The sequence below is a fragment of the Lycorma delicatula genome, chromosome 1 (assembly GCF_047948215.1).
Source record: "Lycorma delicatula isolate Av1 chromosome 1, ASM4794821v1, whole genome shotgun sequence".
NCBI classification, from domain to species: Eukaryota; Metazoa; Arthropoda; class Insecta; order Hemiptera; family Fulgoridae; genus Lycorma; species Lycorma delicatula.
Window position 1 is genome coordinate 342,313,795 of NC_134455.1, and position 26,022 is coordinate 342,339,816.

The following is a 26,022-nucleotide window of genomic DNA, read 5'->3' on the forward strand; positions in this document are numbered from 1 at the left end:
CTGACCGCGAATTGTGTTTACCAGTATATTGTTTTTACACAATAAAGAGCAATACAAAATTAAATTTCAGTATTTTATTAAAATACTGAAATTTAATTTCCCCTTACAAATACAATCACGGTACATCTTTCTACAAAGACATCCTGTTTTTCGCACCTTGTACTGCTGCTGCACAGAACAAGTGGAAAGTTCCTATTTTGTTACAAACACGTAATTATTCAAACGTAACGATTTTTTAAACTTCTGCGAACATTTTTTCAGTGATTTAACTTACTTTATGATTAGCTTGAATCGATACCAAAAATCAATAGAGATGTAAAAAAGTGTATTAAATCGATAAAATTCACTTACATAGTAGATAATCTTAGACAATTATATATCGTGTGCAATGAATACATGGTTTTAATAGATGTGCACTGATTTAAAATGTCACACTTACTTCTTGCTACTTTTGAGCTTGAATATTTTCGAGTTAAATTTAAAGATATCTCATTACATAGGGAACCAACAAAAAGGGTAAAAATTCCATCAATTTTCAATGGGTAAAGTATATATGATAAACAATATTTGCCTTAGTAAAAAATGAATGAAAATTAACTAGTAAGGAACAAATTAATTGTTATGGAAATTCTTTCTTTTAATTTTATTATGTTTTGTTTGTTTTACTGTAATATATATTAAGAATATTTTTTTTTATATTCAACATTTTATATTCTGATATTACATATCAGTAGAATGTCCTATCCCAAATATGTATTTTTTTTAAGTAGGCGTACATCATTATTGAGCTTGTAATTTCCGGTCGTGAAACCTGTTTTCTGTATTTGTATTTTGTTTAATAAAAACGTATGTTGGGACAGCCTGACTGAATTTATTAATCGATTCGATTAGGAAATCAAGACTTACGAAAGGGACATATTTTTACATTGAGTTATTTTTATTTTTTATTGAAAGTATTTGTAAAATAAATATGTAATGATTATTTTCTAACGGAAGTTTGTAATTTAAATTTTTGATGTCCTTTAATTAGCCACTCAAACGTCGAAGTAACTATCATAAGTTATATAACAAAAATTCAAGTTACGATATACTTTAATAAAAAATAATGGCCGAAATGATAGAATAATTCGCTGAAGAGGTTTTTTAAATGAAATGTCATAAAAAAAGTTTTTTAAATTGTAGCCCAGTTAATAACTTACATTAATAACAAAGATAATAGGTATTCTAATATTCCCTAAAACCGAGGGCACATTATTAGGCTGTTTCTTTTCCTTATTTGAAATCAGTATTTGGGTAAAAACTGTTGTTACCTCAACCCTTATCATTCTTATTCATTTATTCGTAATGGTATATAGAATACCGTAAAGGGCAACGGAATTACAGTGCGAGTACGTGATGTGGAAGATTCAGTATATCACCGGCTTTACGAAGTATTTCCTAATAGGAAAATTTTAAATAAGAAAATATTTTCCAAAATGTATTATATCTGGTTATAATTAACCGAATATAATGGAAAAATATAAACATTTTTCCATTACAATCAGTCCATAAATTAGGAATACCTTAAGTTACACACGAAAAGTAGATAATCACGAGTCGCCCTGAATAAAGTAAAAGAAAGTAATAAAAATGTATCTAATTAGTTATTCACCTTTTAAATTTACAATTTAAAAAATTAAACATTTATTATTACAATATAATGTATGATTTTATTCGATACAAGAGACCTTCTTAGATTAAAATTACACAAATATCTATTGTACTACTGCTGTAGATATTTTACTATTTATTGGAAATAAAAATTTAGTAGTAGTCACGCGTCTGTTGTTCCGACCTTCGTTGCTACGCTAATCGTGTTTGTAATGAAATGGAAAACAAATTATCCTACATTATTTCATTCACCTCTTATGTTATGGTACGTTTCCATGACTATTCATAATGGAGGTAAAAATCGATCTTACGATTATCGATAGACGGACTTATTTTTTAATGCATTCATTAATGATTCATATGATTATTGTTTACAATACCGTCAATCGGCTTGATAGATTTATCGAAATTTACTAGTTTGTAGTCAGGTCGCTTTTATTAACATTTCTACACAGTAGTACTGCGAATTATTGCGACTCGTTCGTTTTTATTTTGTGTACGATAAATGTAACGTTGAATTCGGTAAATTGTTGTATTATCTTAAATTTAAATAAATTTATTAAAAGTTTACTTATGTTGATTTTTATCCATTGATTATTATAAAACTGTCGTAACTTCGGTTCACAACAGATCAAATTCCCTTATATTCCGGATCAGCCTGCCGGCTTTAATAATATAAGTACAATGAAATAAAACAGAATAAAAATAGTTTATCTCCTGTTACACCCGGAAACTCAAGGGGTAAATATCTAACTCAAGGGTAAAGTTGTTTTAAATATGTAATTTATCGATTATTTATTCTATCGACAGAGTTCATGTCTTTCTGTTCGTCTGATTTCTCTCTCTCTCTCTCTCATTTCGAGAATGATTTTCGGTCCCGCAAATTTTTTTTCTCATTTGATTAAAATACCATACGTTTTTAATTTCTGAGAAATTGGTGTCGACCGTAATCACTTTTCCTCATGCGCCCATCTTCCAGGCTGCACTATTTAAAGTCAGGCGCATTATAATTTGCGATCCTCAAAGTTTTACGATATTTTGTTTTATTTTAACGTAAATATGGCTGTTGATTATCTTTTAAAAATGAAATAGAAAAAAATTTGTTCTGTTTAAATCGTATCGAGTGTGTTAAAACCGTTAGAACGGTTTGAAAGTTGTGATAAACGTTGTTTATTTGATTTATATAAATGACAGTAGCGTATATGGAAAAATTTATTAAAAGAAAGTTACAGAATTTTTATAATAAAAAGTTTTTATTTAAAGGTGATTTTCTTAAAATTCAACGCATCACAATTTACATTTCAAAAACATTAATAATCAGATTAAACATAAATGAAATCACCAATCATTAAATTACTGTTCGAATTTCGTTTTATAAATTACATTTTTCTTTCAGTAAACTGAAAATCAATCTAAACAAAAGAGTGTCTACTTTCATTTTCTTATACATTTAAATGACCTTGATAGTGAAACGTAACCTCATCGAACAAATCGGCTAATTCTCTCTTCTGAATCAGCGTAAATCTTTTGATTTCTTTCTTTACTTCAAGTTTGTATTAGTTGAAAATGATGCGTTTAAACAAATTTGCATTGTGAGTACAACAATCGATCATCATTAATGAGATCAAGGTTATACCGTACATACAGTACACACACACAGACACACACACACACACACATATATATATATATATATATATATATATATATAGCCGTAAATTAACGGTACAACATTACGTTGACTGCACTTATCATTTACTTAAAATTATTTTATTAAATTTTGTTTCCACGTCTAATTCTTCACGTACAGAACTCAGACGAGTTCTGTACGATAAAAAATAACCATTTTTTTGTGCTTTTTCTTCCAAACCAATATGAAAATATTCCGAATTTGAAACACAAAATGATTAGTCATTATTTATTAATTATAGATATATTAATTATAACAACAGGATGCATTGACTTCCTTCTGAATATCTTTACATTTGAAATCTGGGGGTTTAATCTGTTGTTAATCTGTCAAGTTCTTAATCTGTTGACTGATCTACGCATGTCCCTGTTCGGTTGTATAAACCCAAAACTTCTGATGTGCTCCTTTACAAACTGTAACACTCAGAGAACACGTAATTACACGTTATGTAGTTTACACATATAATTTCAAATGTAACGTTTATAATCTTTTTTTACTTAAAATCTTACTTTTTTCCTCTAATAAAATTGTCTACTTTCGTCTATTTTTTTTTAAATTTACTCATTCTACTATCATTTTCTTATTCTTTTTGCATAAATATTCTTTTTGCGTTGCTTTTTCACCTATTCTGCTCTTTTTCGATTTTATTTATTATAAATATAATATTAAAAAACAGCTTATCAATATATTATTTGATTTCCTCAAACGTTTTCGGCTATTCTGCCATCTTCAGGAGGAATTTATAATAATTTAGATTTAAAATATATAAAAAATATAAATTTCATAAGATAAAATTAGAGACATAACAACTGATATAACTCATAAAATAAAAATTTTGTAAATGTTAAAGTTATAAGTTAAATTGAAATAATTACGTCCGTTTTGTAAGAGTTTCACAGTTGTTATGTCATAATAATTACAAAACGGACGTAATTACTTTAATTTAACTCATGACTTTAACATTTACAAAATTTTTATTTTATGAGTTATATCAGTTGTTATGTCTCTAATTTTATCTTATGAATTTTATATTTTTTATATATTTTAATTCTAAATTATTATAAATTCCTCCTGAAGATGGCAGAATAGCCGAAAACGTTTGAGGAAATCAAATAATATATTGATAAGCTGTTTTTTAATATTATATTAATAATAATTATATTTTACCAACGGTACCATGATTGAAAAACTCCATTTTATTTGTTTGAGATTATTATGAACTGCTAAATCCTTCAGTACAATAAAATACGTTGAGATAATAAAACAAATTTTTCAATAACTCCTGATATACTGTGAGACCGAAGAGCTTACTACTTAGCAGTAATTTTATGCTTTCACAATGAGATTGACAAGTAAAAACATAAATATCAAATGGAAGTGACAGTATTTCATTGTAACCAATTCTTTCTACTACTCTATTAATCCTTTGTTAAAATTTATTACGTATTTTACAGTGCAAGTAAAATTAGCCTACATTCGATCATATTTGTCAATATGGGTTTCCTTTTTCTCGTTTTCCTTTCATGTTCTTTATATAAGTAGGTGAATATTCGCTTCTAGTCTGAATTTTTACTGTTACTATAAAACCTAATAAGTTATTTTCATTAAAAAGTTTAGATTACTTAAATGAGAAACGGTATTATAAACAATATAAAATTACTTGGAAGTTTTTTGTAATAATCTGTTTTTAGTATGTAAGCTATGATAGGTTTATCTTAATTGTTGAAAAAATAATAATATTTAATGTAGAAAATCACTTAGGGCTGCTTACGTGAGCCAAAACTTCTCATATTCACATTTCCTGGCTTCCTCAAAAGATATTATTCACTTTTTAACATAAAATAAAGTATTTTAAACGTTTTCAAAATAAGTGTATTGAAATATGAATGTTCCCACACCCCCCTTATTACACAGGATACCGCAAAGTTTCTCCCAAACACGGTTCCGTACCTGAATTTAAGAAACAGGAGAATACTTTCATAAAATGCATGAATTTATGAACCGTTCAAACCATGAAAATGTTTTGAATTAACTTGATTTTGAGGACTCATGTTTTCAAATCAGACTATATTTTTTAGATCCTACTGGACGTTCTCGGTTTATTCTTGTTGCATTCTTTTGCGTCGGACTGGAAATCATTTGTGTGATTGCATGATGTCAGCTTTCTGATACAATAATTGTGAAAGAATACGATGCAGTGTATGTACTAAACAAAACTGAATACGTTCAGATTTTTTTTAAACCATGGTCTAATAAATTTTTATCGGTCCACACAATTTTTGTCTGTTTTAGTAACGAATAAAATTTTCGGAGGAAAATCTATTCCAGATAAAATTTCTATTAATTTATTTATGAAAAAAGAACTTCTGGTTCTGTTTTTGATTCTTCTTTATTCCTACAACGGTAGACCTCTTTATATCATTGTTTAGGATTTTTTGGTTTAGATTTTTTCTTTTTGATTTTCATATGCAGAACTGAAGGACGTTTATTGTAAACGAAAAAACACCTTCAAAACAATGTTTGTCGTTTTTTAAGTAAACAACATAAGCTCTTAAATTTCATAGAAATCACATTACTTTGTTTTTACATATTCTAAATATATTAGCAAATTAAATAAATTTGGTTCCTACTTAAAATAGTTTTGGTGAGTTTTTTCTCTTTACTATAACAGTATCGTGTTACAATTAACAATAATATTATAATTTGTAGAAATCACTTCCCAGTTTGATTGATCTTATCTACTGCTGTTATTAAAATTTTATTTGATGTGGGATTAACGAATTGTGAATAGAATTATCAGTGATTAATATTTTACGGGAAGAAAATTTACAGTATTATTAACAAATGCGTACGAACAAAATTAAACGTAATATTTAATGAATAATTATCATACGCATTTATTTAATTATCTAATAAAATAAAGTTAAATCGTACAGCATTATTCCATTTACCCACGCAAATTGGCACGAGTGTAGTTTATAATTAATTTATGAAATAAATTTTACAGTTAAAATGATGGCAGATAATGTTTTAGTGTCAAATATGAGATAAACGCTAACTTATTAGCGATGTAAATAAATTTGAAATGTAGGAATATTAATTTGTTATATCTGTTTTTTGAATCGGTTTTAATATCTCATTAATACGTAACTCTGCTAGAATAATAGTTACAATTCCTGGTTGCTTCACTTAGAGTCTTGATTTAGTACCTGGCGCAGACGAAATTTTTTTAAAAATAAAAGAAAAATTTCTGATTTAGCTTTTTGGGATTGAATTTCCGATGTAATGAATATTTCATAACAATATTCAGTCGGAATTAAAGTTACAAGGTCTGCTGATGATTATAGTCTTAAATTAAAAAAAGAAGGCTAGAAGGGAATGTGTTCAACATTTTATTCAGTAGCCTAATAGTTAATTTCGTTAATATTTATATTACCAGTAGATTTAAGGATTTTTTTTATTACTTTAATCTTTCTATCCATCAATATATTTTTATAGATGGTAATGTTCTTTGTAATATTTTCACTGTTAAATTTTTATAATACAGCGAAGCTTTTGCAAATATATCTAAAAAATTAATATGGAGTTTTTTTTGTGTAAGAAGTATTTACCACTCTTGCTCGTCTTCTACAACACTTATTGAATAAATGATGATAACTACATTAAATAAATTGAAAAAAACTTACAACGTAATAATGCAGCGAACCACATAGACCCCTTTGTCAATAAATTCATTATTTCACCGATCCTGAAGAACTCGGGAATAGGTAGCTCTCTATGCCCTTTCGATCACCTTACTTAAATTCGCCGCACATTTGTTTTTTTGTTTTTTTTCAGAAAATTAAGCCGAAAAATAATACTTCTCCATGTTTAGCTCACATGAAGAATGGAATTAACATGGAGAATGTTAATATTCTAGACATACTTAATACAGGTTACCCTGTTGAATATCTTGAAAGTATTTATTATTGTTACTGTTATAAGAACTTTATTTAGGAAACATTACCATTTTAGATCAAAAGTGCTTTTGTGATCCTACTAAATTAGAACAACCGGATCCAGCATACTAAAAAATCTGTAAATTTTTAATTTACAAGAAAAGAAATCACGTTAAATGCTATTTCAGAGTGACGAATCATCAGAATAGTCAATCCTAACAAACAATCCACAGCCTTGTTGCAAAAGAATGAACGCGACTATCGATTCCAACAGGACATCCAGCTTTTACGCTTGTCTTAGTTGACTCTTCTGTGCAACTATTGCCTTTTGGTAAAAAAAATATTATTTCTATAAGGCAATATCTATTCTAAAGACCATGAAGCATTTGAAGATTAACATTACTAATGAATCCATGAGTTAAACGAGGAAAATCTGAGAAAAGTTTCTAGGTAAAAGATGAAAGGTGTTGAATTCATTGAAATGGATGAGTATCATTTCTAATATTTGCTGTAAATAAAATAAGTCTTATTATTCATAAGTAATCGTAAGTCTTTATGAATAAATTCTTCAGTTAACCTAGATCAAATTGTAAATTGAACATCCTGAAGATTGTGGAAAAAAGAACTTTATTATGATAAAGAGCTAGTATTATAGAGAAAATATTAAAGATAGTATTATTTTTACTTATAATCGAATTAATCCGTTCTACACTTTTATGGATAACCGGGCATTTACTAGATCGCCTCTTTAGTTGACTGCATGATATGATCTTAAGAGAATCAACGTTATCTAAAGTTGATACCGGCATTCATCAAGCTGCCGTTGTGAGTTATTGATCGTCGTAACCAAAATATTCTTTAAAAGAAATCTGCAATCATTTGTAATCAGACGGTCAAAAGAACAAACAGACGATTGGAATTGATTCCCACGCTCACAGTAAAAATAGTACTTGATTGTATTTCGCTTGATACCTAGTTTATATTTTTTCTGACCTCCGTGGAGGAGTCGTAGTGTCTCTGCTTATATCCGAAATGTTCAGAGGTCAAAATCCGTCAAGCTAGACATTTTCACAAGCTACAAATTTATTACTTATCATAAAAGCATAGAATTACAGTAAGACTGATTGTGCAATAAACTAATCCTTCGCGTCTAAATCTGCCGGTTAGAATTTCATTATGATGATTGTAAACCTTTCTAAAAAGATTTACTTGTTTCTTCGGCTTTGTAAATTTTAGGTTCTTCATTATGATTTCTATTTTTTAACAGAGATTCAGGAACAAAAACTTAAAATATTGAAAACTTTTATTCTGCATCTAACCCACACGTAAAAAAAATATTAAATCCTAGTTAACTTTGTAAAGTTTCCTTTTCCTACAAAAACAGTTTTTTTTTTGTGTACTCAAGAGATGATAGTTAAAAATTACGGCAGCTGGCTTCTATACCCATTAATCATAATTTAATGTTTTAATTTGTAAAATAATTAAAAGCAATGAAGAAATCATTTTCTTCATCGAGAATATTTTAGATAGTGATACGTTTTACACGCTATTTCAGATCGAGGTAAACTGTTTTTAAAGTAATTTTCCTCGCCTTTTTTTAAAATCATTAAAACCTACTTATTTTTCATGTTTGTTCAATGAAATTTTATTCTGAATTTTTGTCTACTCTGAACAACACAAAAGAGAACAATGTTTAGAAAAACTGTACTTTCATCCTATTTCCTTCTCAACGACTGTGAGTTCCGAAAAAAGTTTCTTTTACAATTTCGTTTTTTGCTCTTCATCCAGAGCATCTACTAAATTTTAGTTCACTATTCCTTTTTTTAATGTGGCGGTAATTAAGAAAAATTGTACTTCAAAATTGTTTTCAAATTGACTTCGACTGTTGCAGGTCTGTTATATATCTTGTACTCTATAGTTGTATATGTACTAAAAGATTCGTTCTTATTAGTCTCTGAAATCCTTTATATAGCTTTATGAAATTATATTAATAAATTGAAAAAATTTACTCGAAAGAAGATAAATACATTTTTTAATTATCTAATAGTACAATATATATTAACTATATGTAAATCTTATGTTACGTAAATATAGAGATATGTTTAATGTAAATCTTATGTTAAATAAATATAGTTATGTTTTAAAATCGAGTTAAATTTTCCATTATTACTGAATATTTCACCAGTATTAGCTCTATATCCGGAACGAGTTTTGAAAACGCTTTTAAAAAGTTAGTGCTTATTTGTCAACTCACTAATAATGCAGCAGTAGAAAACCTTCTCATGTTTGTATAAGTAAACGTAAAAGATAAAAGAGAAACATCTGTAAATAATAGCAGAAATAAATTGTGGTAGAAATACGAACCCACGCTAATTGCAACATTTACTTTGAAATAAGCGGCTGTATTTAGCAATATTCAGTAGCAGCAAGTAGTAGTCACAATAAGTGTTTAATCTGCGTTTTGGTTTACTTAAGCCAATCTTCTTATGTAACCAAAATGATAAATTGCTCGTCTCCTATTTATTTATACGAAACACGTTTTTGTTGCATGTAGCAATAATGTTTTACGTCGTTACATTGTATTCGACTACTTAAAACAAAGTGTCCTTTCCTTATTTCCATATTTATGACTTCTAAATTTTTAAGAAACAAGAATTTGTGATTTTTTTATTACGCTCTTTCATTATTTAATGTCGGAATATTTTTAGTAATGGAGTTACACAATATATTCTTCATATTTAGGATTGATTGGCCTTGATATGAGTTGCATCTTTCACCAATGTTCAAGTTTGTGGCATCGAAAAGAGCATCCGGCCATAAAAAAACAACCTGCTAAATGCTTACCATATAATATTTTTTTAAAAACCGGGAAAGAAAAAGAAAAGTATATATTACAAAATCAATATATATGTTATAATTTCTAAATGAATATTATTTCTTACCATAGTTTAATAGAAAAAAGACATGGCAAAGAATTAGTTTCTCCTCTTCCGTCTTTTTTTAATTTTCATAAAATTTCTCCTTGAACTAAGACATTAAGATTATAATACAGCTTTTTATTCTATACTTATTAGATTACACATAGCTCAACTTTCCTTATATTAGTTACTGTTTAATCGATAAGTTAAGATAAAAGGAGTTAACATAATTATTTTAGTATGCTTTTTTATACCGTTTTATTAGTTTATATTCGGCATTGAATACTACACCCTTCAAGGTCCATTTGATTTAATTACAACCGGCTGTCTTATTAAGTGAAAGCGTCCTTAAGGATTTATTTTATTTATTTATTGCGTCTATTGTTTTGTGTTACGTGTTTATTTATGAGTTAGTAGTCTACTTCGGTCTGATCAGTTAGATACGAATATTACCACCTCGACAGTTTTCTAATGAGCCCAGCAATATTAATCGTTATTTATTCTGTTTAATTTAACCTTTATGCGTCTGCTTCACATTATATTTATAATTATTACACTTTTTTATCACAATAATTTTAGCACAAATAAATTCTAAACCGTTATTGAAATAAACTGGGTAACGAGATTACGCTTGACAACGTTTAAAAACGTTTTACTTATAAAAACGTTAATAAGTGTGCGAAATCAAATTTCAGCAAAACAAATTTACTTCACAACAGAGAAAAAGTATCGGAGAAAACATGAGAAAAAATTGCATATCGTCCTCTTCTCAGCGTCAAGGTTAAAAATATTTTTTTAAGATCTCGATCTTAATGTTACTATCGCTAGGAAGCAGGCTTCCGTTCTCGAAAACACTGAAAATAAAACTAAACCCGTCAAAAGAGCGGGGCAATCATAAATTGATTAGTAAAGACAATTATTGCGATTAAGGACACGTTGGGCAAACTAAAATAAAGATTGAAACTAGAATAAAGGAGTATTTTGCGTACTATAAATTAAAAAAAAGTTTTTTAAACATGCTTTTAAAAAAATCTAAACAAAATGGATTACCTAGTAAACGTAAATAGAAGACAATTTTGTTTTCAACAAAATAATTTGTATAAAGTTGTTTATTTTCCCAAGACCACAATGGAAAGCATGGGGCGCGACCTCAGTTATATTTTGCACCTTAACTTTAATTCATCCAAACTGATTTTCTAGATATTGTATACTGAAGGTATCCATTTTGCATCAAAACCTGTGTCATATTTAAAGAATTTATGTAAATATTTAATATGAAATTGAAATCACGCCCCGTGCTTTTCATTGTGAAATATATATATATATATATATATATATTTTTTTTTTTTTTTTTTTTCTTTGATCGATTTAAGATTCATGCTGTAATTATTTTTCTTAAGTTTAGTTTTATCTATCTGACTTGTAAAAGTGCATACACTTATTAGTGAAGCTAATATGTGCTATTATGAGCTGGAGGTTTCAGTTTTTATATGTATTTTAAATATAAATTTACTTTTTCGACTGGAATTGCTTAAAACGACAACAGTTTTATTTTTTACTCCTAAACTACTGCTATAAATTCTATATGTATAGTGTTTTGTAGGTACTATTTATTTGTCAATTATTTACCTATGTTTTAAATTATTATTTTTTTTTTTTTTTCTTGAACAGACCTCAGGTTCTATTGATATGGTTTTTTAAGAGTAAATATCTCCATCTAAATTTTTAAGGAAAGCTTTTCTAAGCTGTCGGTAAACGTAATCATTTTTTCCAGTTTTAAGCCTTATTCTAATCGAGTTTTAAGCTTCAAACTCATCGGCGCAATACAGTAAGAAAAATCAAATAAATAGTAAAAGAAGTCCACGAATGTTAAAGAAAAAACCTAATTAAAATTTTAAACTTCCATAGTATTACACACATCATTGAAAATATGATTACATAGAAATTATAATTGCATTATTTTGTTAAATTACTTAGTACAAATAAGCCTAATTATTAAGTCATCCCTTTGTCCGCTTTGCATAATTTCAAAATATACAGTTACATCAAGTTCCATGTACAGATGTACAAAAAATTTACGTAAGAGTGCTACACTTAAATTAATTTAATTAAGCAAATTCTCGTATAAAGCTAATTCATTCGTATAAAACTCTGTAAAGCTAATTCAATATAATGAGTTAAGACTAAGAAAAAACATATCTGACCTAAAACATTGTTTAATTATCTTTAATGTTAGTGTTTTATATTATTTTAAAAGTAAAACATTTTCTGTTTTATTTTTGTTTCCAGATAACAGCAGTATGATGTCTACATATCCAACATGACGGTTCTTCCTCCTGTCTTCTTCAAAGGTAGTTAAAATATATTTCTTCTGTAAACGTAATACATTTCTGTAACTCTCTGTTATACCGTCATGTGCCTGATCGTCTGATGCGTTATTGTAAATTACAACCACGGATGCCTTATATTCGTGCGAATTATTTAGAAGTGTACAATTTATCTGGCTCGTGCATCAATCATGAATCGATATCCTTTTGACAGAAAAGGATACGAAAGGTATCCTTTCGTGGAAAAAGGTTCCGAGTGACCCCATTTTTTTTGGTGTAATACATTTTTATGGCGCTGGTAAAGACTTATTAAAAGCGCTGTTAGAAATCTTATCAGATTTTCGGCCAATGACCACGAGAACTTATTCTGCATTAATATTTAAGTATTTTAAAATTAATTAATTCTTAATCGTACCACTAAGTCTATTTTAGTTTGGGAAGGTATTTTTTCTAGAAAATGTTCTAGTCGATTCAACGAAAAACGTAAAAAAAATGATTGACTTTACTTCATAATGTGTTACGGACGACTAATAGATTTATCAATGTTATTTACGTTTTATTCGAGTTATATAATCGTTTTCCCTATTTTACATTATATACGAAAGAAAAGAAGGCTAAATAAGTTTGTACCTTAAAAAGAAGTGAAATTTGGAATAGGAAATAATCTTCCTCTTAACGGAGGAAGGCAAGATTGGAAGAGGTATTAGACAGGGATGCTCTTTTTCGCCTGCCCTATCTAACATTTACCTTGAGGAGATAATAGAAAAGTGCATGAAAGGAAAGGGAGTGTGTGTTTTGGTGGGAAGAAAGGAGAATTAATCAGATTTGCTGATGATATGATATAACTTGCAGAAAATATCAAGACGCAGGAATATTACAGAACTTAGTTAGAGTTGTTAGGACTTTGATATGAAAATCAATAGTGAGAAAACTAAATATGTGATGATTGTCAAGAATGTTAGTTAACCTAGAAGAAGAAGAAATTGAACATGCCTTTTAAATATATTGGGGGCATTATCTGTCTTGATATGAGATGCACAAAGGAAATAAAAACTAGAACTGCAATGGCAAAAGAAGCTTTCAATAGAAAGAGAAGCTTGTAGTGTAGTAAGCTTGATAAACATCTGAGAAAAAGACTTGCCGTTTTTTTATATGAAATGTAGCATTACATGTTGCTGAGGGATGGACTTCATGCAAGGAAAATGAGAGAAAAGATTAGAAGCTTTCGAAATGAGAATCTGGAGGAGGATAGAACAGATGAAAGAGGACGGAAAGAATTAATAATGATGAAGCGTTAGAGGAAGTGGGATAGGATAGATCACTGCTCCAGACTTTGAAAGATATAAAAAGAAACTGATTGGATATGTGTTATGGAAGGACTATTTGTTAAAGGTTGTCTTAGAAGGTATAGTGAATGGCAAGAGAGGAAGATGAAGACGAAGACGTAAACTGCACGATGATATTAAGGTAGAAAGAAGTTAGGTTTATGCAAAAAGGTTAGCTGAAAACAGAAGAGAATGGAGAATATGTGAGGACCTGCTAAATAGCAGAACATTAATGATATATATATTAATCATTTATTCCTAATTTTCAGTCGAAATTACGCTTAAGTATATCTCGCTAGAATAATATTCAGAAATCTGAATTATAAAAATCTATTAAAAAATATTTAAAAACTTTACTATTAATTTTCTTCTCTTAGTATAACTTACTCGGAGATTTAATAACGTATAGGTAAAATCGTCTAATCAAAACAACAATGTCTAGAAATACGTTAATACGAGTTACGTATGTAAACGTAATATTTACATACATGTATAATATTTAAATACGTAGTTACGGGAATAAATACGAGTTAGTACGTTAAGACTAACTCTTTCTTTCTTCGTGCGACAAGATTTGGTTAATTAATGATTCGGAGGCAAGAAATCCTGAGTGAAGAACATCCTTTCAGTAAGAGAAAAGCTTTGCAGGATATGGAAATACCAGTTTTCGAGTTTTAACGATAACAGTTATAGTTTTATAAATCGTTCATATTGCCGGCCTACGTGGCGCGAGTGGTAGCGTCTCGGCCTTTCATCCGGGTTCGAATCCCGGTCAGGCATGGCATTTTATTACACGCTACAAATCATTCATCTCAACCTCTGAAGCAGTACCTAACTGTGGACCCGGAGGTTAAACACAAAAAAAAATTCGTGCGTATTATTGTCTTATATTAAATAGGTTGTTTCATTAATTTTAATATTCGCAAAATTTCCTAGGAATAGGAATTGACGAATAAATTGAGAAATAGGGTTTATGCCGTTAGATGACCCAGAGGGTAGGTGGCGGGAGAAATGCCAGTAAACCGATACAAATACTAAGCCGCATATAAGCATGAGAACGTTTTTTAATTAATGTATTTTTCAGATCGATGCAAATAAACACGATTAGTTTTTTATACTAATGAGATAAACAAATTACTTCGGTAAAAGCTGCATTCTAACGATGATTCTCCTGCACTGCGAATAGTAGAGTTCAAACTAAAGTCAACTCCATTTTAAATTATCGAAAAAAGTTATTCACCAAAACATTCAATTGACAAAACAAAGTAAATGAAAAAACTTCTCATGTTAGACAAATTTACTAGAAGCCGACGTTGAATTTACTTTACCAGAATGATGTTTTCCTTAGTAGTTGAGCTATTAAGTAATAACTGTAATGAAAAGCAGCCGAGAACAGTACTAATAAGGTATCTGTAGATACCAACTACATTAAAACCTTACCTTTAGTTTAAACTAATGAAATAACTCGGTTTTTTACACAACTGTCTGAATACAACAATAAATGGAAAATTTTATCTATTTTTTCATAAATTAAGAAAAAATATTTGACAATAATTAAGAATTATAACAAATATTATTATTATGTTTATTATTATTTGACAATTATATATGAATTCTAAAATCTTTCCGTACAGCCGATTAAATTATTTTGCACTTTACTTTTTTACTTGATATTTTTTTAATTATTTCCTTATCAAAAATAAGTAAAAAAAAAAACATTCTAGAATGATATTTTTGATCTTCACAAAATTGTAAAACTTAACACCATTTAAACCGGTTTACTAACGACCCAGTTATAAAGGATCACTAAACGTAGTTTAAAAGACACCTCAAATTACAATTTAACTGTTCAAATAACAAATTTATTTTTTTTTTTAACTGAAAATTTTACCTCTATCCTGATAAAGAATATAAATTTAACCTAGAAGTTTATAACATTTAATGCGATAAAAAATTGATATTTTTAAATTGTGAAAATTAAGTAAATTTACAGAACTACTATTTTTATAAGCAGGTATACCACTTCTCTTGCCGTCTGAAATTCTTATCACCCTGATAGCGAATAATTTATCGGGATTTTTTGCTTAATTTAGTCGGATAGCTTACAGTAGTTAAAAGCAGAAAACTTTACTAAATTCAAATTTTTAACGATGAAGAATTCTTATGATTTTTCAAAATAATTACATTTTTGTTATTTTCAACAATATTTTAAGAACATTATATTTTGTAAGTAAAACATTTAAACGTACGTACATTTTTATAAAAATCAACCCCTCATCTTGATATATTAATTCAATATCTACCCTTTCGCGTTCACTAGTTTTTTCGAAATTTTTGTAGCGTATGAAAAATGCCATGCCTGACCGTGATTTGAACCCGGGACCTCCAGAGAAAAACTAATATAAGTAAAAAAAAAAAATTAGAAATAAAAAATTAATTAAACAAAATCTATAAATAAAAGTTAAACCAATACAAAAAAAAACTTGGCCGAGATGCTACCACTCCGCCACGGAGATCGGCAGAGTGGTAATTTAATTTAATTAATTAATTTTGTTAATTCAATAAATTCTTTTTACCTTCTATTCCAAATTTCATAATTTTATTTGTTATTGATATATAAAACGAAAAACAGGTTAACGCAGATAATACGTTTATTCTCAAGCACGCTCACACATTTGCGTAAGCACAACATATTTTAATCAGGATTTTAATATTTTAAATTCTAGGAACCTCAAAATATCGAAGGATTTTTCTTTTTTATTAATAGCAATATCCCCACTTCGTATAATTTTGGATGCTATGACCAAGTTTTAGAGGTCGCTACAAGTGGAATAGCCATTCTCAAGAATATTTTACTTCCTTGTACAAAGTAAATGAAGTATTGAGATCACGAAAAATTTCGGTTTTCAGATTTCAACGGAAATATCCATTTTGACCATCCCTGAATCCATTTTGACTTGTTTCGGCGTGACGTCTGTACGTACGTATGTATGTGTGTATATGTATGTACGTATGTATCTCGCATAACTCAAAAACGATTAGCCGTAGGATGTTGAAATTTTCGATTTAGGTTTGTTGTAACATCTAGTTGTGCATCTCCCCTTTTGATTGCAAATGACTGAACTAAAAGTGTCCAAAAAAAGCCCAAATCCAATACAAATTGGATTTTTTTATTTTTTCTTACGTGCAGTAATTTTTATTATTTCCAGAGTTATAGCCAAATAAAATTTTATTTAATGAAATATTTGGATATTTGAGAAGGCACATCGGTTCGAAGCAGACTTCATATTTTTTTTAACTTTTTTGTTTTTTCAATTTAAATATATTTGTTTATTAATAATTATTAACCTATCGTTGTAAAAAAGTCTTTACGATGAATAATAATTCAATAACAAAAAAAAAATATGGAAAAATATTACTTTTTAATGAAATATAATTTTATGTACTTTTCATTTTTTTTGTTTTTTAGATGTGTAAATGTAATTTAATAGGCGTACAAGGAAGTCATGTGTTGTCCACATCAGATTTTTTATTCTCAATAGAATAGAAAAAAACATGGAATGCTTTTATAACTCACACCAAACTCCTAGAAAGAGTGAGGAACGAAGGCGTTTCCACCACTTCATTACCGAGTCGTTGCATATTTATGTTCGCTGCATTCTCATATTAGCAAACAAATCCTTGCAGCCTTGATGATATTCAGGCCTACAAAAATTCCAGGAACTAGCTGTAAAATAAACATCATTACTTTCAAAGAAAACAGTATTAACCAGTTTTCTGTCTCAGGTACTTTATATACCATATAAACATAAGAAGGATAAAGTAATACATTTATTTATTCCTTTCTGTGGGAAACAACCGCCATAAGTATGCTTTTCCATACTTATGAGAAGTTGAGAAAGTGCGTGTATTTTTGTGTTATCCTAATAACGGCAGGAAACGAAAAAATTCACATCATGTTATGCCAAATCTTAAAAGCTTGTTTTTTATTAATAATATATAAATATTACTTTCTGTTCAGTAAAAACGATTACATTTATAATGAGGCATTATCAGTCATTTTCAGATTTCCAGTCGGTCATTGTACCAATGTTTAAACATTTTATGCGTGTTAGTTTTTCCCATATTTTCATCGATCAAAATTATATAGCATTATCTCATTTACTATTTTTCATCGCTTACTTGCTAACTACATAAAAAAGCGATGACAACAGCACAATTCGATACAGTATTCCGTAAAACAAACATGCAAAAATGCTCTTTCCTATGCAAATAATTTCCACTTATGTAACGCGTCAGTCTGGTCGATAGTAGAACAGCAACATAGCTGAAGTAATTATTACAGTTCTGTGATTCTGCGGGAGTTCGGTTCAAATCCAGTTAAGATACAATTTTAAGATAATGTTTTTGAGTATCTGTGTTTCCGGTTTTCTTTACCCTTTTAAATTAAATTCATGGCTTTCTTAGGACTGATTTGAGACCGTACAAGATCGGGATCGGTTTGAAATTTAACTGAGCTTATAGCGGTTGTGATCCCGTATGATTATCACGGTATGTAAATTTTCAATCGGAGTAATAGAAAACTCAAAATTTAGGTCAGTTTTACTGAACTTTTTTCTCTTCAATAATTGTTATAAATTAAAAATATTGTTAAATTAATCTCTTGCCTAATTAAATCAGATATTACTCCTCCAACTTGCAATTCCTCGATTCTGCTTCAAGGAATCACCTTCTAATCGGTGTTATACGTTTATAACACTTTAATACATTCAGTATTTTATTTATTTTTTCCGACTGAAGGAGTCTAATTTCAATCTATTTTTTTTACTTCATAAAAAATATATAAAATTGAGCAAGAAAGATTTAACTTTTCCCTTTTAAATTAGTTAATTTTTTCTGTTTTTTTTTTTTTTTTTTTGTTTATAAAAACTATGTTCACTAACGATAAAATTAAAAATAAATAAATTAAAAGAAAGTTTAAACTCTTAGCAGGTAACTGCGATGTGCTCTAAATACGTAATAATCATGATGCCAGTAATGAAATGAATAAAGATACTCAAATACAAGGAAATTATTGTGGTCTTTGTTTTAATTCTAAAATAATTCGAGTGCATTTCCGGAGTTATACCTCATTTGTTTGACAGTTCATTTGCTTAAAAGTACCCTGATGTACGTCAAAACGTATCATGTTTCCGTTTAATTAATTTGTTTAATACTTTCAGTTTTACGTTCGCCGAATTAAAGTTAAATTTATCCTATTTGTTAGATAATTATTTTATTAGATAGGCCTACGAAAATTAAAAATATTTATTTTACGTATATTATTTTCTTGGGATGCTTAGATTCAGAAAAAAAAAGAAATGTTTTCCATTACATAATTATGCGTGCGATTTAATTTAGTACAGTAAAAATGATCTTTGTACAGTTCCGTTTATTAAGTTTGTTTAAAATTACTTATTGATTGAAGATTTTTGTTTTTTCGCAATCGTCAATTATCTGTCCTGGGACGATCCCTTGCACTACGCCAGTCTCCGTTTTCTTCTGTTTCCAGCTAAATTTTGAGTCCTGACAGCTCTTATTTTCTTTCATATCGTCAATATTTTTACTCTTTTAAGCGCTTTCTTCTTGCAACACCTTCCACCGATCCTTCTAGCTCAAATTAAATTGACCTTTCACGTCTTATAATACGTTCAAGCATTCTTATTCCGAATCATTCCAATGTAGCCTCTGTTTCCGTTTTCCCTCCTCATTATTATTTTACCATTTTCTATATTTCTTCGTTTAATTTTCTCCAACTTCCACCATACCCAAATTTCAAATGTCCAAGACCTTTCTTCTATCATTATTTCTTAGTGCCCATGTTTTACATTTACAGTTTTTTTGTAGTCTGACATAAAAAGCGTTAATAAAATTAAGCGTTTTACTGTTTGTGCCGATTATAATGTATTTTGACAAGTAGCAACTAGATTCTTGAATTGTTGAATATTCTCAATAAATTTTTATGGATTAGTTAAAAAATTATAAATTTATTAGAATAAAACAAAGAATATTATTTTTAGGGTAATCTGTTACTTTAAGTCAAGTATTATTTTGTTTTCTGTATCTAATTACCAAGTTCCAACGTCAGTTAAGTCCATTTATTAATAGGAACGTAATTATTATTTTATTGAAATTTCCTCCGATATCAAGAAAATATTTTCAGGGTTCTAACTCAGAACTAAGTCTACAGTGAGTAAACATTTAACCATTGATCTATCCTTGATTTACAACTATCGAAACCACTTATTATTGAAGTGGGGGAGGAATTCTTTGAGAGAATAAAGACATTTTTCAATTAAAAACAGATTTAGCCTTTTTATTACAATTTTTTATCACATACTAATCTCAGATTATAATATCTTGATGATGCTTGGCCCCCATATCGGATGATTACACCGAAAAACAGTGTACAAGTACTCTGCTAGTTATTAAACACAAACCTGATTAAAACTTATCTGGTTGTAATTGTTATTGCTTCTTAAATAAATACTGAAAAGTTATTTATTGTGTCTTTAAAAGGTAGTCCTACAGGTTCAATATTTCCTTAATCCTCCTATATAACTAGTAATGGCTTTCTTCTTAGTCGAAACTCTAAATTTTGTCTAGATGATGTTTCCAAAGAATACTATAAATATACTTTCCTTTCTTTTTCCTGTTTACCCTCCGGTATTTACCTACAGATAATACTTCAGAGGATGAATGAGGATGATATGTATGAGTGTAAATGAAGTGTAGTCTTGTACAGTCTCAGATCGACCGTTCCTGAAATGTGTGGTCAATTGAAACCCAACCACTAAAGAACACCGGTATCCACGATCTAGTATTCAAATTCGTATAAAAGTAACTGCCTTTACTAGGATTTGAACTTGGAACTCTCGACTTCGAAATCAGCTGATTTGCGAAGACGCGTTCACCACTAGACCAACCGGTGGACACAAACCTACCTAAATTACTGTTATTCAACTACTTTCCTACCGATAAAATAATTTCACGGTGTAAAATAAAATTTGTTCAAGATTTACTATTCTCTGAACTTACGCCTACTTCCTTGTACGCAGTAAAGGAAGTACTGTGATCGCGAAAAATTTCGGTTTCCAGATTTCAACGGAAATATCCATTTTGACCATCCCTGAAGCCATTTTGACTAGTTTCGGCGTGACGTCTGTACGTACGTATGTATGTATCTCGCATAACTAAAAACCAATAGCTATAGGATGTTGAAATTTTGGATTTAGCACTGTTGTAACATCTAGTTGTGGACCTCCCCTTTTGATTGCAGTCGACTTAACCAAACGTGTCCAAAAGAGCCCAAAATCCCCAAAAAATTAGGATTTTGAACCTTTCCTTAACTGCAGTAATAAGCCCTCATTGAGAGCTTTTCAACGATATATTATAAGTTGTACTTAATTTAATTGGTTCCAAAGTTATAGCCAAATAAAATTGTAATTAATGAAATATTTCGATCTTACAAAAGAAGGCTCGAATCTGTTCGAATCAGACTTCATCTCTATTTTTTTAACTTTTTTGTTAATTTATTTTTTTAACTTTTTTTTAAATTAATATATATTGATTTATTAATAATTATTAACCCGTGATTGTAAAAAAAAATTTACAATAAATAATACTTATCCAATAATAATATTTAAAAAAATCAGATAGTGAAATAAAATTTTATGTACTTTTAAAAATGTGTGCATGTAATTTAATAGGCATTATTACATACGTGTATACTCTTATGTAAAAGATTTGGTGAAATATTTTTGACTAATTTATTATTTTTGTTAATTTTATTTAATTATTCTGGAATTTCTATTCAATTTTATTTACATTAAAGTTAAGTATAGAGTGACTGAAAAATAGACCCTCACAAGAAGAACATACACCGAGGCATACATGTCCGATCTTTAATAAATTGCAGAAAATTCTTATCTTTTAGTTCATTACTACTCTGATATTGTCGGACAATATTCTCCTTAAGTCGGAGTTAATCACCATTTCGTTTATTTGTTTTTTTGCCAATCATTTAATCGCTCTTTGGTTTGATATAATTTTTCTAATCTTAATTTGTGTGCACGTTCTCTAGTTTTCAAATTTTCTCTTTCTTCGTGTTCATCATTCTTTCTTATTTTCTTCCTCTTCATATTCATCTTCTTGTCGTTTTTTTTTTTTTTTTTGAGATATATTTCTTCATGTTATCTCTCTTTTTCCTGTATGATTGTTTCTTTTTCATTTTTGATTATTCACCAAATAATCCAATAATAGAAACTGAATATTTTACACCGTAAAGTCGAAATTAACATTTGTAACCAGTATACAGAAGAAGTTCACTAAACGGAGTAGTTTAATTATTATTAACTTTAATTTATACGGCACTCCAGAAATCTGAAACATCTGTTAATAAGAAACTCACGAAGATACGAATAATACTGATCTAGTAATATGAGTAATAAAGGAACTTTTACTCTGTCATAATATTTCATGTAAGATTGTTGAATTAATAATTGCATAAATATTTGATGTTAATAAAAACTAATATTTCATCAACTGCGTTACTGTCCACCTTATTAAACAAGTGGAGGATCGTATCTCACTTTCAAATAAAATAAGTTTAAATGAACTGTAGCAAAAAATATGTATATATAATTTAATAGGCGTACAAGCAAGTCATGTGGTGTTCACATCAGAATTTTTTTATTATCCTTTATGAAGTTTTCATGCTTCGGAGTAATAGAAATAGTATCTTTAAAAAAAATATACGTGCTTTATAAAAATCATCGTGAGAGATGTGCTGCGCTAAGCTTCATAACTTTTATAGATTGTTTGATTTATAAATTTTATTTGATCTTTAGTTTGTTTTTTTACTTCCTTCTACGAAGTAAATGAAGCATTGTGATCGCGAAAAATTTCGCTTTCCAGATTTCAACGAAAATATCCATTTTGACCATCCCGGAATCCATTTTGACTAGTTTCGGCGTGAATTCTGTACGTACGTACGTATCTCGCATAACTCAAAAACGATTACCCATAGGATGTTGAAATTGTATAGGACTGCTGTAACATCTAGTTGTGCACCTCCCCTTTTGATTGCAACCGACTTTATTTTTAACTATAAAAGTATTATTTCTTTTATATTTAAAGAAGTATAACAAGAAAATTTGTACTTAATTACAAGTTTATCTTTTTCAATAACAAAAATCTGATGTGGACACCACATGATTCCTTTTTTTCTTTTATAACCTCCGGGACCACCGTCAGGTATTGTTTCAGGGGATGAGATGAATGTCCAAAAAAGCCCAAAATCCAAAACAATTTGGATTTGGACTTTTTCTTGTACAGTAATAAGCTCTCGTTTATAGCTTTTCAACGATATATTAAAAGTGGTACTTATTTTCATTGGTTCCAGAGTTGTAGCCAAATAAAATTTTAATTAATGAAATATTTGGATCTTAAAGGGGATTTTACCTTTTCTTTTTTTTCAACTTTTTTAATTTAAATGTATTGATTTATTAATAAAATTATTAACCTCTGATTATAAAAAATATTTTACAGCAAATAATAATTCAATAATAACAAAAAAAATATGAAAAAATATCTAAGTTATCTAAGTTATTAATGAAATAAAATCTTATATACTTTTCATTTAAAAACAAAATTGTATATATAATTTAATAAGCGTACAAGGAAGTCCATGTGCGGGCCTTCATGTCGCGAATGGTAGCGTCTCGGCCTTTCATCCGGAGATTCCGCGTTCGAATCCCGGACATGTGTGGCATTTTCACATGCTACAAATTTTCATTCATCTTATCCCTTTAAATAATACATGACGGTGGTCTTGGAGGTTAAAAAATAAAAAAATAAATCATGTGGGGTCCACATCAGATTTTTTTTATTAAAAAAGGTAAACTTATAATTAAGTACAAATTTTCTTTCTTGTTATAAATTACAAATTTTTCTTGTTATACTTCTCTAAAATGTAAAAGAAATAATACTTTTATAGTTAAAATTAAATTTTAATTAGATTAAAACTGTATATTTTTTTAACGCACCTATAAATAACGACATTTAATGTATTGAAACAGAACAATTTACTTATTGCAAATAAGAGCTACGCAGACAATACGTCATTCACAACCAGCAAGAAAGTCACATAAAAATCAGATAAAATTTTTAAAAAGTCAACCGGAAGATCGACGTAAAAGCATGAAATAGCTACTTAAATAATACTATCAAGGTTAATGAAACAGGAAATATTGCTTCCGAATGCCAAGAGAACAACTGTTGTTTGTGTCAAAATATATGATCTCGACTGTGAAAAAGTTTTTTTATATCGCAATGAACAATTAATGATATTACTGCATAATTATTTTAAAGTTAATAAATTTATATTTATAAAAATAAACGGTTATATCAAACCGTTTCGTTATCGATTCAAAAATAATATTATTGTATAAAGCCCTGACTTAGATGCCGAATAGGACCACTTCCCGGGGCGTAGGCGAGTCAAACCGGTTCACTAAGAATACCGATCGAATACTTCCAGCAATGAAAAACAACAGTAATTACTACGATAATGCCGGTCAGTTAATTTAAAATACTTTCTTTACGATTGTTTCATCTTACCGGGTATTGTGGCCTAAGAGTAAATGTAGTAGCCTATCCGCTAAATGGCACAGCTAATTTTTAGAAATCTAAAGAAAGAAGTTTATCTCTCTTCTTTCATCAAAAACACTTTTAGATATACGATTATTCAACTGACACTAGTTTTGATGAGATTAAAAAAAAATCATGCCAAATTTTTTATAATATAAATAATTCTATAAATAAGTTTTTGTAATAGGGAATTTGTCTAACAGTACTTCTTTGAGAGTTTCGTACATATATCCTTAGTGAATGATTATTAAGTCGCTACTGTACACTCTTCTGCGAGGATGGAAAAATAAGTATTTAAGATTGGATGATTTAAAAGATTTTGAGAATTGACAGCCTGAAATTGAAGTTAGAAGTAATTAATAACAAATATTCGTAGATATTTGTCATTATTCTTTTTAACGTAATCAAGTATAAATGAAATAAAATTTAAATCACGCAGAGTGTTTTGTTGTTTCTTCTACAGCAAATTATTTGAAAAGGTGTACTTTGAAATCGTACCTAAAGAGTTAAATATTAATAAGAATTTTCGTCACTCGTCAGTTTCAATTGTTAAAACTATAATCTGGTTATTAATGGCTTAAATTTAACGCGCGCACGTGCTATTAACCTTTTTTATAGTATTCATATAAAATTTTAGTCAGTTGGTAAAAATGTAGCGTGGAAATTCAGCAACATATGAATAATACCAAGAGTGTCCGGATTCGATCCCAAAACCTTTCAGACAAAAAGTGCCACTACTCCGCGAAATATTTCCATATTTTTAAATATTTTCAAAGTGAATACAATAACTGGCGAAATTTTCTTGTAAAATACAACGCATAATAAAATATCAAAAATGTCAAATCAATATTATTTTAATGTAACTGTAAATAGTATGTTTTATATGCAACAGTTGTGTAGATTATTGTTGTTACGAGTATTATTGCAATCCTGGGCGATTACACGTTTGAATGTTTTATTCATTTATTCATTATTATAGCTCTCCACTGGTCGATTTTAAGGTATTTAACCTCATAATTGCTTCGCGTGTCCGATATTTTCTTACGTTTACATGATCGAAGAACTTTTCCATATATGTAAAACATTGTACTTAATTGTAATATAAATTATCGTAGTGTATATTATTCCGGAAGTAATACGAATAAGTTGTGGGTTGTAAATAAATATATTTCATTCATAAAAATATTGCATTTAAATATTAAAAGTTGAATGAACTAGCTAATCTGTATAAATAATTGGTTGCTAAAAGTAAATATGATCTTTGTTTCAAATTTAAAACTTTTGTTGTTTTGTTTTTTTTCTGGTCAGAACAAAAATTTGAAGTTGCAGATATTTTTTTTTTTTTTTACCGTGTTACAAAATGTTATGCATAATAGTATAAATTACTAGCCGAATATTACATAATCGATTGCAAAACCGATCTGTACGTACAGTAATAATTAATTTATGCTTCAATTAATTTTTCTTTTTAATTTCCTGTATCGG

General features: G+C 28.7%; 1 protein-coding gene across 1 annotated transcript in view; it reads left to right on the plus strand.

Annotated features, from left to right (window-relative positions):
- LOC142334339 (uncharacterized) overlaps positions 1–26,022 on the plus strand; it is a 166,437-nt gene that overhangs the window by 71,508 nt on the left and 68,907 nt on the right. Inside the window, exon 2 of the mRNA XM_075382307.1 lies at positions 12,486–12,547. Coding sequence (XP_075238422.1) covers positions 12,517–12,547 — 31 coding nt within the window. The 5' untranslated portion in view covers positions 12,486–12,516. The remainder of the gene's footprint in view (positions 1–12,485; positions 12,548–26,022) is intronic.